The 14,824-nt window shown below is 38.2% G+C and overlaps 1 protein-coding gene across 5 annotated transcripts in view; it reads right to left on the bottom strand.

Moving 5' to 3' along the window:
* The window catches only part of FKTN (fukutin), a 99,245-nt gene that overhangs the window by 47,624 nt on the left and 36,797 nt on the right, over positions 1 to 14,824 (bottom strand). For all 5 annotated transcript variants that reach the window (XM_045042584.1, XM_045042585.1, XM_011288523.4 and 2 more), the window contains exons 6-9: positions 14,385 to 14,517; positions 7,082 to 7,211; positions 2,094 to 2,227; positions 443 to 570 (exon numbers count right to left, since the gene is read on the bottom strand). In XM_045042584.1, coding sequence (XP_044898519.1) covers positions 443 to 570; positions 2,094 to 2,227; positions 7,082 to 7,211; positions 14,385 to 14,517 — 525 coding nt within the window. The remainder of the gene's footprint in view (positions 1 to 442; positions 571 to 2,093; positions 2,228 to 7,081; positions 7,212 to 14,384; positions 14,518 to 14,824) is intronic.

The following is a 14,824-nucleotide window of genomic DNA, read 5'->3' as shown; positions in this document are numbered from 1 at the left end:
GTGGCCTCAGCGCAGCTCAGTCCCAATTTTCTCACTTAAACTTCACCTTGACGATCTCCTTCTTACTTACTGTTAACCAATTTCCATCAAATTAACAAGCTCCTATAACTCTAAAAGCCAATCAGTGTTTTGGCTAAGGCTCTGGGCTTAGTTTTTGTGTTCCTTGTTTTGGTTTTCCCTTTCTGATGACTCAAGGACTTCTAATCATAATGACTATTTGGACTGAGGTCCCATCCCATGGGCACTTCCTCCTCTTACACTGTCCTTATAAGTAGTTCATACTTTTCCAAACATAACTGGGCTTTATGGGTAAACTGAGAAAGTATTAGCTAATAGCGAAGCCTTGACATTCTCTTGTTTTTCATTTTCAGTTACTTCCTTATTTCTACCTTCTGAAGTTATCTCTAAGAGCCCCTTTTATAAGTACTTATCTGGTTCATACTTAAATTTTTTTCCCGTTTTGGCCTGAGTGCCTCCATTCCACATATGGTCAGTCTCTTCATAGAAGAAAAAAATGTCGAGTTTTACATCATCTTTTCCCTGGAAAGATAGTTCCAAGCTGTCCTCTACCTAAGGGGAAGATGAAAACCTTCATAGACTGTAATGAAGGAAATATATTTTCTTTAAAAAAAAAAAAGATTGTGTTTTATAGAGGGAGAATATTGATTGTAAGAGAACATGTTTCTTCAAGCCAAACACCTCTGAAATTGGGATTTATTGGTAACGTACCATCATTTGATTTCTTTCTTAAATGCATACAAAATAATGTTGCTTCTTACAATTAAAGACAACTCAAAGTAAATGACTTACAGTAGCCAATTACCATTCTGCACAACATCCTGTTCCTGAGCCCTTTTCTGACTAAAGAAGGAAAGGAACCAAAGAAAAATGATTCCCTTTAATAACCAAGTAAAACTATTAGGAAATAAGTCTCTCATCAGAATCAATAATGAGTACTTAAGTAAACATGACATCATAGAAATTCATATACAGCCCATAAATCATTACACTATGTACATGAAAAGAGGAAGAAATAAAAGTTAAAGATACAAAGAATTCTGGGAGCATTTCCCTAAAGGAACTTAATCTACAAATAATTATGTTCCCATTAGACTTGGTGCATCTGTCGGTTATGGCACTAATCACATAATTATTATGTGTTTTTCCCCCAATTAGACAGTGAACTCCTGAAGGTAAGTACCATAACGTATGCATCTTTGGGTCCCAGGTGCAGAGCGCAGGGCCAGGCATAAAGTGAGTGTTGAGTAAACATTCTCTGTACGCCTAGAGTTCTCCTGCTTTGACTGTGACCTCTGGAAAAATATTTTACTAAGTTTTTTAATAAACTAGAATAATTATGATGGAAAAAGTAATTTTTCAGTGACTAACCATACTTCTACTTGCTTCCCAGGACAACACCTCCCTGGGAACAAGCAAATTAAGAGTAAGATGTTTGAAAAAAAAAAAAAAAAGAAGTAAGACATTTGCAAGGAATCATGGGCTTAGAGCATAGAAATCAAATTGTCTAAAAGGAGATTTAATGTAAGTCATGATGACCTATTCCTAGTTGAACTCTGAGAAAATTGCTATGACCCAGAACCTATGAAGTAAATATGAAATTCAAGAACTATTTGAAATGATTCTGTATTTCTAATGGTCCTTAGCCACCAAAGGACCATTTCATGTTGGTAATAATAGAATGCCTAAGGGAACATGAAATTAAAGGATTCATGAGAAACAACATAACATCAGGTAAGGTAGGTGGGATTCTTAATTATTGTATTAATTTTATATTATCTGGTACATTAATTATATGTTATATTGTTATCTAATACAATGGCAATAAAATCATCTGCAAGAGTTCAAGATCCTTTTCTCCTTCTCAATGTCAGTAGAAAGACAGATTTTTTAGTTTTCCTTAAATAGTGTGGAAAGTCACATAACAAGCTTCTGCTGAAGTCATCCTGGCTAATACTGAATGATCAAATGATATATGCAACATTCTTAACTGGTTGTCTCAGAGCTGTTTAATATAAATTCTACTTTTGAAAAGACATATTACTTATGAAGTAAAGAAGATTTTTATTACTGACCTTCCCAAATTTGTGTTTGAGTGGAAGTCCTACATCCTGAAATGCTGAAATAATATCAGATTTATAATCTTGTATAAAAATTCCTAGGTCAACATCTTTACTATAAGGAATAATGTTGCATTGCCGATACCATCCTAAAAATAAAAAAGAAGAGAAACAAGAATATTTTTTAAAAACTTAAATTAAGAAAAAATTAGTCACAACTGTATGATGTTTTTAAGAATGGATTTTATTTCATAAGATTAGACTTAGAGTGCTTTACCAAAATTATTTTAAAAAATTAAATCTGTGGTTATAGAAGCCACTTGTTGAAGAACCTTTTTCTTTCCTTCCTTCCTTCCTTCCTTCTTTCCTTCCTTCCTTCTTTCTTTCCTTCCTTCTTTCCTTCCTTCCTTCCTTCCTTCCTTCCTTCCTTCCTTCCTTCCCTCCTTCCTTCCTTCTTCATTCATTTTTACTGGCCTGAGCACTCATCATCCTCAGAAACTTTCATGATGTATTTTAATTTCTAAATAAGCTATTGGCTTTAATAATGTTACCTGGGCCATCCATTAAAAAAATTAAGTTACTTTTGAGAATTTTGATCAGAAACCCCTAATGATGAAGGCTGCCTTTAAGGTATGCTAAAAAATATAATTTAATTCTTTTGCTTAACCAGTATCCCTTCTCTGAGCTGTAATTTGTAGAACTTAACAGCTCTGAACAGCTTGTGTTTGATGGGTCATATAAAAAACAGCAGTATCAGGGGCGCCTGGGTGGCTCAGTCAGTTGAGCATCCAACTCTTGGTTTCGGCTCAAGTCATGATCTCGCAGTTTCATGGGTTTCATGGGCACTGATGGTACAGAGCCTGCTTGGGATTCTCCCTGTCTCTCCGCCCCTCCCTGACTCACACTGTCTCTGTCTCTCAAAATAAATAAATAAACTAAAAAAAAAAAAAAAACAACAGAGCAGCATCATCCTCAATTTTCAGCACACTGACAATATCAAAAATATTTCTAGGTAAAAAATGAGAGCTTTTTCCCTGAGATCAGGAACACGACAGGGATGCCCACTCTCACCGCTGTTGTTTAACATAGTGTTGGAAGTTCTAGCATCAGCAATCAGACAACAAAAGGAAATCAAAGGCATCAAAATTGGCAAAGATGAAGTCAAGTTTTCACTTTTTGCAGATGACATGATACTATAAATGGAAAATCCGACAGACTCCACCAAAAGTCTGCTAGAACCGATACACGAATTCAGCAAAGTTGCAGGATACAAAATCAATGTACAGAAATCAGTTGCATTCTTATACACTAACTATGAAGCAACAGAAAGACAAATAAAGAAACTGATCCCATTCACAATTGCACCAAGAAGCATAAAATACCTAGGAATAAATCTAACTAAAGATGTAAAAGATTTGTATGCTGAAAACTATAGAAAGCTTATGAAGGTAATTGAAGAAGATATAAAGAAATGGAAAGACATTCCCTGCTCATGGATTGGAAGAATAAATATTGTCAAAATATCAATACTACCCAAAGCTATCTACACATTCAATGCAATCCCAATCAAAATTGCACCAGCATTCTTCTCGAAACTAGAACAAGCAATCCTAAAATTCATATGGAACCACAAAAGGCCCTGAATAGCCAAAGTAATTTTGAAGAAGAAGACCAAAGCAGGAGGCATCACAATCCCAGACTTTAGCCTCTACTACAAAGCTGTCATCATCAAGACAGCATGGTATTGGCACAAAAACAGACACATAGATCAATGGAATAGAATAGAAACCCCAGAACTAGACCCACAAACGTATGGCCAACTCATCTTTGACAAAGCAGGAAAGAACATCCAATGGAAAAAAGACAGCCTCTTTAACAAATGGTGCTGGGAGAACTGGACAGCAACATGCAGAAGGTTGAAACTAGACCACTTTCTCACACCATTCACAAAAATAAACTCAAAATGGATAAAGGACCTAAATGTGAGACAGGAAACCATCAAAACCCTAGAGGAGAAAGCAGGAAAAGACCTCTCTGACCTCAGCCGTAGCAATCTCTTACTTGACACATCCCCAAAGGCAAGGGAATTAAAAGCAAAAGTGAATTACTGGGACCTTATGAAGAGAAAAAGCTTCTGCACAGCAAAGGAAACAACCAACAAAACTAAAAGGCAACCAACGGAATGGGAAAAGATATTTGCAAATGACATATCGGACAAAGGGCTAGATCCCAAAATCTATAAAGAGCTCACCAAACTCCACACCCAAAAAACAAATAACCCAGTGAAGAAATGGGCAGAAAACATGAATAGACACTTCTCTAAAGAAGACATCCGGATGGCCAACAGGCACATGAAAAGATGCTCAACGTCACTCATCACGGAAATACAAATCAAAACCACACTCAGATATCACCTCACGCCAGTCAGAGTGGCCAAAATGAACAAATCAGGAGACTATAGATGCTGGAGAGGATGTGGAGAAACGGGAACCCTCTTGCACTGTTGGTGGGAATGGAAATTGGTGCAGCCACTCTGGAAAACAGTGTGGAGGTTCCTCAGAAAATTAAAAATAGACCTACCCTATGACCCAGCGCTAGGAATTTACCCAAGGGATACAGGAGTACTGATGCATAGGGCCACTTGTACCCCAATGTTCATAGCAGCACTCTCAACAATAGCCAAATTATGGAAAGAGCCTAAATGTCCATCAACTGATGAATGGATAAAGAAATGGTGGTTTATATACACAATGGAGTATTACAGGGCAATGAGAAAGAACGAAATATGGCCCTTTGTAGCAACGTGGATGGAATGGAGAGTGTGATGCTAAGTGAAATAAGCCATACAGAGAAAGACAGATACCATATGGTTTCACTCTTATATGGATCCTGAGAAACTTAACAGAAACCCATGGGGGAGGGGAAGGAAAAAAAAAAAAGAGGTTAGAGTGGGAGAGAGCCAAAGCATAAGAGACTCTTAAAAACTGAGAACAAACTGAGGGTTGATGGGGGGTGGGAGGGAGAGGAGGGTGGGTGATGGGTATTGAGGAGGGCACCTTTTGGGATGAGCACTGGGTGTTGTATGGAAACCAATTTGACAATAAATTTCATATATTGAAAAATAAATAAAAAATAAATAAAAAACATATTTCTAGGTATATTTACTATGTATCTACTTCTTAATTAGGTGCTATAATACTGTTCTAAAAAACCAAAACCTTACTACTACTAAGCGCTCTTGGATCTCCCCTAGTATCCTTCTAATTCTTTCATCCAAATTATTCAGAAAGTAAATAAATGTCTACAACTGTCTTTACAGGCACTGCTATTGGGCAATACTATTTGGAATTCTAAACTTTAATTTCATTGTACCATAGATCTAAATATCTAGGATGGGGTCTATCTCTAGCTTGAGAAAAATCTATACTCATCTATCAAAGAAACATAAACTCTTAAAAATGGAAGGCTCCTTAAATATCATCTAATCCAACTCCCTCATTTTGCTCCTAAATGAAGAAAATCATGGGGCTAAAAATGCAAAACAAATCATGACAAGTGATTAAGAGGTATTTCTGATGACATCATCTATAACACAATCTTGCTTCAAAAAGTTAAACCTTAAAGCATATATCACATAAATGTGTGAGATGTACTCTCTTTTTCTTGGCTACTCTTAGTGCAAGTTCCTTGACAGAAAGAACCATGTGAATTTCCATAGAGCCTAACAGATAGCCTAATCATATATCCCAGTTTCTGTCTATCATACCAACATGATTACTAATGGCACTCCTTTTCACTCTCAAGAGTCTCTTGGACAATAAATTATATAGTAACACTATAAAAATGGGAGCAGAATTGGGGCGCCTGGGCAGCTCAGTTAGCTAAGTGTCCGACTTCGGCTCAGGTCATGATCTGACAGCTCATGAGTTCAAGCCCTGCGTCAGGCTCTGTGCTGACAGCTCGGAGCCTGGAGGTTGCTTCAGATTCTGTATCTCCCTCTCTCTCTGACCCTCCCCCACTCATGCTCTGTCTCTCTCTCAAAAATAAACATTAAAAAAAATTTTTTTTAATAATTAAAAACAGGAGCTGAATTAATTTCCGTACAAATAAAAGTTATAATCAAAGAATACAGTTACAACCAACTACAGTTATAAACAAGTAAATAAAAACAATTATAACTTAAGGTTTTAAATAATTCTACATTGCAAAGGAGTTTGATCCAATGTATCATGGAAAGAGACCCATAAATGTTTCTTAGGTTCTAACAGCAACTTGCCTGAGGACTCTAGAAAAGTCTACATTTCCCATCTGAGAATGAACAGAATGTGGGAAGGCAGTGATGCCCAACCAGTAATACTATCAGTGACTTGGAAAGATTTGTGGGAATACCTTATGCTATGTCCTTTAGCCCTCCTCTCATTTGTGTGGTGTAGGTAAAGAAACAGAACAGTTAAGCGTCCAACTTCAGCTCAGGTCATAATCTCACAGTTCATGAGTTCGAGCCCTGCGTCAGGCTCTGTGCTGACAGCTCAGAGCCTGGAGCCTACTTCAGATTCTGTGTCTCCCTCTCTCTCTCTATCCCTCCCCTGCTCATGTTCTGTCTCTCTCAAAAATAAATAAACATTAAAAAAAGTTTTTTTTTTGTAAAGAAACAGAATAGAGGGTTTTTTTTTTTTTAAGGCAGAACAATCTTCAGGATAGAAATAAAATGCTAACCTAAGGATTACCTGGAGATCAAACATAGTCTACCCATTCTGATATAAATTTTATACATGGCTTACAGTTTTTGGTAAACACAACATGGCCTTCCTAACTCTTTTATGTTTCTGAAATTAATGTCTTTAAAGAAATCAATAAATTCCTGTTCCATGCACTACGCTTATTCTGTCTATAAATATGACACTTCAAATGTCACTGATGTTGTGTCATCTCGAGCAATCATCCCTAAAGGCAAAGAGGATGAAATGACAAAAAGACAAATGTAAAGCAACAAAGAATTTTACCTAGACAAGTTCCACTGCTCAGCCAGAACCGGACTCCCAATTTCTTTAACGTTCTGGCTGCTAGCTGCAACAATTCCTTTGCACTCTTCCGAAAGGCCATGGCTTCCACAGTGTTATCATCAAGGTACTGCTACAGATAGAACAGTCAACTATTACAGCCATTTCTAAATTGCTAGAAATATTTCGGTGACATCTAAATTAAATTTGAAAATTAACCCCATATTATAAATTTTCTGTTATAAAAAATCCAGTCTCAGAGTTCCTTGTTACTTGCACATTTATTTTATAAGACCACAGGAACAGATTCTTCAAAAGAGAAGTAAAAGGGGAAGAAGTATAACCAGGATTCCCAAAGGATGAGACTTAAACCTTCATCCACTCCCTCCTCCACATCGCAATTTAGCAGACTAGGCAGTTAGGAGAAAAGAAGACTAATTCTGAGAGCTAAAAGCATATCTGAACAAAATGCATTCAGTGACGTTTTCATGATTCATGGATTCACTTGGTCTTTCGAGACTGCAGAGTGTAGTAGAAAGAGCCTGGGATTTTGAATCAGATTATCTGTGTTTAGGTCTAGCCCCTCTTCTTCTCAGCTGTGATGCTGGGCATCTCACCTCAGAAGAGAACACAAGCTCTATGAGGAAATTGACTTCATTTCATCACTTTATCTCCAGTGCCTGATGAGCAAGGGAATGAGAGAACAAACCTCTCTTATATATAGTTTCCTCACCAGTAACTTGAAGGATAGTAATTATACTTGCAGGACTGCTGTGAAGATTTGATAAGACAATGGATGACAGAAAAAATGTCTCATAAACTATGAAGTTCTATACAAATATCATCATGATCATTTACTTGGCCATGCTTTTCTAAGTTTCTTCATTTTTAGACTATTCTAGACTGAGGAAAACACTATAAATTCTTCAGTGATGCTTCACTACCTATGGGTCAAAATGGAAACTTCTTGGCATAGCAGAAAAGGACATTTGTGTTCTGGTTCCTGTCTACTGGTCCAGCCTCATCTCTACCCTCCTCACACTTCATAATACAGCAGTAACTTCTAACTCCCCCAATATACCACAACTTTTTGAGCCTCTGTGTCTTTACACAAACTATTTCTTTTATCTGAAATGCTCCAGACCAACAAAATCTTTTAGGTCTGTGTTCCACCCTTTGAGAAACATTCCCTAATTTTCCCAGGAAGATGTATGTATTTATTCTACCAGTACTGCCCTTTTGTTCAACATTTGAGGGGAAAAAAATGTATTTGTCCTAGATACAAAGACAAATGAATCTGTTCAATGAGTTATAATAGTTACCATGTGTAAATACTTTGACTATAATTCTTATCATATTTAATTCACATTTTTTATTTTATTTGTTTCCTCCGCTAGGCTATAAAGATGGTTCCTGGAGGGCACATACTAAATCTCCCCACCACTGTAGATACAAATTTAGAATAGTGCCTGGCACATAATATGTGAACATCATATAGTGGAAAATGGGTAAATGAATAAATGAATACGACCCTCCTACACTAACCCTGCCTATATAATATCCTGTAATATCCTGTCATTCTTTCTTAATATAACAGGAGAAAATATGGTTCCTGGAGGGACTCTTGGGATTTTTTTTTAAACTTTATTTATTTATTTTGAGAGACAGCGAGTGAGAGTGGGGAGAGGTGGAGGAGAAGGAGAGAGAGAGAGAGAGGGAGAGAGGAAGGGAGGGAGAGAGAGAGAGACAGAGAGAGGATCTTAAGCAGGCTTCACGCTCTGTAGGGAGCCTGACACAGGGCTTGATCTCACCATCGTGAGATCATGGCCCAAGCCGGTATCATGAGTTGGCTGCTAAACCAACTGAGCCACCCAGGCGCCCTGGGACTCTAGGGATCTTAAGAAAAAAGTGTCCCTAGGAAGAAAGTGGGCTCCCAGAAGATAAATTGCCTTCTCCAGAACATACAAATTATACAGGATCCCTTCAAGATGAAAATATCTTCAGAGTCATAGCTTCCCTTAGAACATATAACTGGAGGAGTACCTGGGTAGCTCAGTTTTGGGCGTCCGACTTCGGCTCAGGTCATGATCTCATGGCTCATGAGTTCGAGCCCTGTGTTGGACTCTGTGCTGACAGCTCAGAGCCTGGAACCTGCTTCTGTGTCTCCTTCTCTCTCTTCCCCTCCCCTGCTCACACATGCTCTCTCTCTCTCAAAAAGAAATAAACATTTAAAAAAATTTTTTTAAAAATGACTGGAATGAGGGGCACATGTTCTTACCCTTGGTGTGGTGGGAAAGACTGGAGACCCAGGTTTTAGTGAATGCTCAGCCAGTCATGACTGAAAACTGACACAAAGTAATGACACAAAACTGAAACCTCATTTTTTTTTTAATCTGTTAAAGGCAAATACTTGCCTTATTTCACAGAGTGACTGTAAGGGTCAAACTAAATAACAAACATGAAAACTCTGTGATTGATAAAAAACGTTACCCTGATAGTTATGTCCTACTGAGGCTGCCTCCTGCATGGACATACTCCCACCTCTGACATACCTTTCCTAACATGACATTCCCAGAAACTCCATTTCTTAGAATTGACTCTCATATGTATTAAAGTGTATACACTTATCAACCTTTTGCATCTGTTATGGATTTTAAAAATTAGAGTATGCATAATCTTTTCCGCTTAAAAAAATATCTTATATCAATCTTGGGCTTACCACGCCTCTGGAAAAAGACAAAATCCCAATTTAAATTTTTTTTTCAACGTTTTTTATTTATTTTTGGGACAGAGAGAGACAGAGCATGAACGGGGGAGGGGCAGAGAGAAAGGGAGACACAGAATCGGAAACAGGCTCCAGGCTCTGAGCCATCAGCCCAGAGCCCGACGCGGGGCTCGAACTCACGGACCGCAAGATCGTGACCTGGCTGAAGTCGGACGCTTAACCGACTGCGCCACCCAGGCGCCCCCAAAATCCCAATTTAAATATCATGTCCATTTGATCTTTGCCATTCAGGCAACCTTTCCACAAACCTTCCCCCCAAGTATAGACTGAAAGTAACATGACAGAAGCTATCCACTCGTTTTATAGATGAGGAAATTAAGGCTCAGAAATTTGCCCAAAGTCTCATAAAAAAAAATTAGTAGCTGGAGGAGGAGAATATAGTTTTCTAGATATTTCTAGGCCAGGTGTCCAGATATTTCCATGTTTCCCTCTGGTTTTTCACTGGAATTCAACAGACTAGACTGGAACTCATTAATTACTTTTGATGGTTACTGCTGAAACAAATCAAGTTGAGGAAAATGTAAATTATCCTATTTCTAAACTTCTTGGTAGAGTTGAGAAAATAATTAAAAGTAAGTAAGTCAAGAGAACACTTCCCATTCTCTTCCCCCTCCCATCCTGAAGTATTCACTATTAGAACCATTAGGTAAGGCAGAGCAAGAAAATGCATATGAGTGGCCGGTGTCAGAGCCTGAGCAAGTGGTAAGAGAACCACATGGAGGGAGGTGTCCAGTGCTGGGAGTCAGAGCCTGAGCAGTTTGAGAAGTATGTCCGTAGATGGGGGCTGCCCAGTAGGAGATTATTAACACTCAAGCGGGGTGAGGACAGCATCCATGTGGGAGACAGGACAGAAGCAATGACAGGAGACTAAACAAGTAAGTAAATATATTAAGAATAACTGGAGTTATGTTTCTTACTATTTGAGAAGGGAGTCACAAATAAAAGAAAATAAATCCTATGATGTTTAACTGAAACATAAAGTAGTTGGCTGGTGGTATCAGTGTGAATTCATGGATCTTGATAGATGGATATAGAAATAAATACACACACACACACACACACGCACACAATCACTCAGAGGGTCTGTGTGCAACAAAACCCAAGTAGCAATGAGCACACCTGGCATCCAAACCTTCACTTATTTATTTATTTAATTATTTATTTATTTAGAGAGGAAGAACGTGAGCAGGGGAGGGGCAGAGAGAGGGAGAGATAGAATCCCAAGCAGACTCTGCACTGTCAGTGCAGAGCCCTAAGTGGGGTTTGATCACATGAATGCTGAGATCATGGCCTGGGCTGAGATTAAGAGATGGACACTTAATCAACTGAGCCACCCAGGTGCCCCCAAACCTTCACTTCTAAAAGGAACCAGGACTTAAAGAAATGGCTGATTCCATGTGTGTGGCAGGGAAATTACAAGATGAACCTAGAGCACCTGTGGCAAAGAGCAAACAAGTGCTCAAAAACTGATGAAGACATGTCAAAATGACAGAAGTCATCATGAAGGGGTTCCCACTGGCCAAATATGAATCAATTTGAAGATAATGAAAATAATGAATGTAGTGAATACAATGCAGTAAATAAAATAGGAAACCATGAGTTCATACTGATATAGACAAATAAATTAAAAGATTGATGATGAGGGGCACCTGGGTGGTTAAGTCAGTTGAGCGTTTGACTCTTGATTTTGGCTCAGGTCATGATCCCAGTGTCATGCGATCAGGGCCCTGCCTTGGTCTCCACGCTGAGCATGGAGCCTGCTTAAGATTCTGTCTCTCTACCTCTTTCCCTCTTCCCCACTTGCACACTCTCTCTCTAAAATAAAATTGAAAAAAAAGATTGATGATGACACAATATTTTCATAGTTTTAAAGTACCTTCATGCCAAATTTCTATTAATGACAAAGGGAAAAACAGAAACTTCACAGGGTTGAAGCTAGCAGACAGCACTTTAATCAAGTGATCAATGTAACATAGCAGTAATGGGACAAATCACAACCACACAACACCTGATAGGATGTAATGAGAAGAGCACAGAATCACTTGTGGTGTTCCTACTACAGGTGTATAACCTGCATCTAACATGAGGAAAAACAGACAAACCTCTAGATGAGGGACAATTTACAAAACATCTGCCTGTAATCTGCAAAAGCATCAATCATAAGACTTTAAAAAGGACTATCAAACCATTTCAGACTGAAGGAGACTGAAGAGATGAAAAAATTAAATACAACATGTGATTCTGAATCCTTTTATTATAATTTATTCTGAACTGAATTCTTTTATCACAAAAGCTATTTCTGGGGCAATTAGCAAAACTTCAATGGGGATTAAAATGGTGACCTAACATCCTTATTTCTGTATTAAGACAATGTAGGACAATGTTTTTGTTTGGGGAAAATACTAAATTATTTGGGGTTGTGGGGTATATGGTCGACAACTTCCAAATGGTTCAGGAAAAATATTTATTTGTATTTATTTACCACTTTTCTGAAAGTTTATGTTTCCAGAAAAAAAAATATTAAAAATAGAAAGTTAGAAGGTTGTTTTATGAGTTCTGTGAGATTAGTTCACTGCTTACTTTACACCAGGCATTGTATTTAAGATTGTTTGGCGCCATCAAGTGTTCAAAGTTATATATGTTCACTTCAATTTGAAAACGGGACCTTGGTTCTAATAGTAAGAAATAATGAAGAATGAAACATTTAAGAGAATAAGAATGAAAGAGTTATCAACTTAATTAGGCACCCTAAATCAGTAATACCAATACAATAACAAAAGAGAAAAGCAGATTAGAAATCACAAGTCTATCTTGTTGCAAGTGAAGGGACACAAATAATGTAATTAAGAATGAATACAAAGTTCCACCTGACTTTACTATAAATATAAACCTCCGACGGGATGGTAGTCTTGCTATGTGATGGTGCTTTAAACACCAAAACTACGAGGCTATATATGATAAACTGATAAGCCTTCTGAGCATCTGCCATCCATATTCTTTAGTCAAAAGCTGATTGAGGGCTTGTGCTGAAAATTTCAAAAGCAAGAATGAAAACACGCAATTAAAAAACCTGACGCCATCCTAATGATGTACCAATATTTTGAAGCATTTTACATTTTACATTGCCTTCTCACAAAGATCGACAAAATCAGCCTGGGCAAATGTTTGCTAGGGAATGGAGAAGTCCTAATAAGTGTCCTTAGAAAATTCATTTGATTCAGATGAGCACCTTATTCTCCAAACATTTTTCCAAATTATAGGATCTTTTCTTTGTGCCAGATGCTGCTCTAGATATTGGGGCTACAGAAGTGAACAACAAGCCTGCCATCAATAAGTTCACATAATCTAGTAGGGGGACAAGACATACACTCGCAATTCACTGTGGGAAGTGCTCTGACAGAGGTGGCAACCAGAGCAAACTCCCTTAAGGCAAGAAGAGCGAGTGGTCAAGCTCAGGCAGCAGACTGCATCTCCTCTGCTTCCTGTTACTTCCTTTGTGGTAGGGGTATGATGCTCAGCACTTGTCGACTACAGTAGATTCGTCCACATAGTTTTCCAGCTTGTCATCCATGATGCTGACTGGGTATGTTTCACAGCTCACAATTACAGATTTAAGGAGATTGGGCTGGGAAGACCCACCAGGAAGGCTGTCAGGCCTTGGTCCCAGGGACCAGCACCGCCTACCAGAAAAATCTTGCATTTGCGGGTGCAGGGCACTTAGCCAGCGATTATACAGCTGGTACTTCGTCTCCTCATTCTACTCCTGTCCATGTGTCTACACCTTTCTTAGAAGGGAACCCCAGAAAATAAAGGGCAAGTGGAAGGATCGGGGTACCAAAACCCCACCATAAATTCTGACTGGTTTCACTGTATTTCTGTTTTAAGTCATCTCTCAGAGCTGAAACTTCATGCCTCTCAAAATCATCTTTACATCCCCAGGGTCAGCAGAGTTCCTGGGAAAACGGCTTTCAATAAGTGTTTATTGAATTGAAAGCGAGAGCAGCAGAATAAAGTAAAGTTCAAAAAGCACTGGTCTCTGCATAGCATTTACCTTCAAAACCCTCATAAACACAGAACATTCATATGCATTGCCAGCCCTCTGAGAAAAACTGCATTTTCCGTGAAACCTTTCCCAAATCTACATGGTCCATCTTCTACAGTGGCTTCATCCTACGGGGGGGGCGCTTTAAGAATGCGCCACCTTTGATAGTGTTTATGGGGTATCCTAACTGAAAGCAGAGGCCAGTGCTAAACCTACCAGAGCCTACCCCAATAAAACAAGGTCTCCATAAACATCACACCATTCAACTAGGAGAGAAATCGTTCCTTAAGGTTAATGTTTACTCTCCTTTAAAAAAAAAAATTCAAATAAAGCAATCTAGAAGAAAAACAATGAATCAAAAAAGATGTTTTCTTACCTATTTTCTATAGGTCCCTTCATTTCCTACCCCTCCCTGGAAACATTAAAAATAAACACACCTCTTTTAATTTAAAAAAGTACAATATTTGGTTACTTCTAACCTGAAAGAATGCTCGAGCTTCCTTATACCTACACTCAATAAACCGAGAGTGTGGTATTTCTTCTAGAAAGTGCACTGGATCTTTCGGGATGAGAACTTCGAGTCCATCAACAGTAATTTGTTGTAACTCTGGCCTGAAAACAAAAGTGAGGATTTCTTATTAGGACTTAACCCAGAAAGCTGGCAGCCTCTTCAAAACACACGACATAAGCAAAAAAGCTAAACGTCAAGCATATTTTCCTCAGTTACCACTTTTTAAGATCTACTCTCTCAGCACCTGTCAAATATACAATGCAGCACTGTTAGCTATAGTCACCACAATGTCCATTACATCCCCAGAACTTACTTATCTTCTAACTGGAAGTTTGTACCTTTTGACAATTTTTACTATGTAAGCATATATCCATGAACATACTTTCTCCTGTGTTTGCACATTTTATG

This window comes from Felis catus, chromosome D4 (assembly GCF_018350175.1).
Source record: "Felis catus isolate Fca126 chromosome D4, F.catus_Fca126_mat1.0, whole genome shotgun sequence".
Taxonomy (NCBI): Eukaryota; Metazoa; Chordata; class Mammalia; order Carnivora; family Felidae; genus Felis; species Felis catus.
The sequence above is the reverse complement of the archived record's forward strand: the minus strand, read 5'-3'. Positions and strand labels throughout refer to the sequence as shown.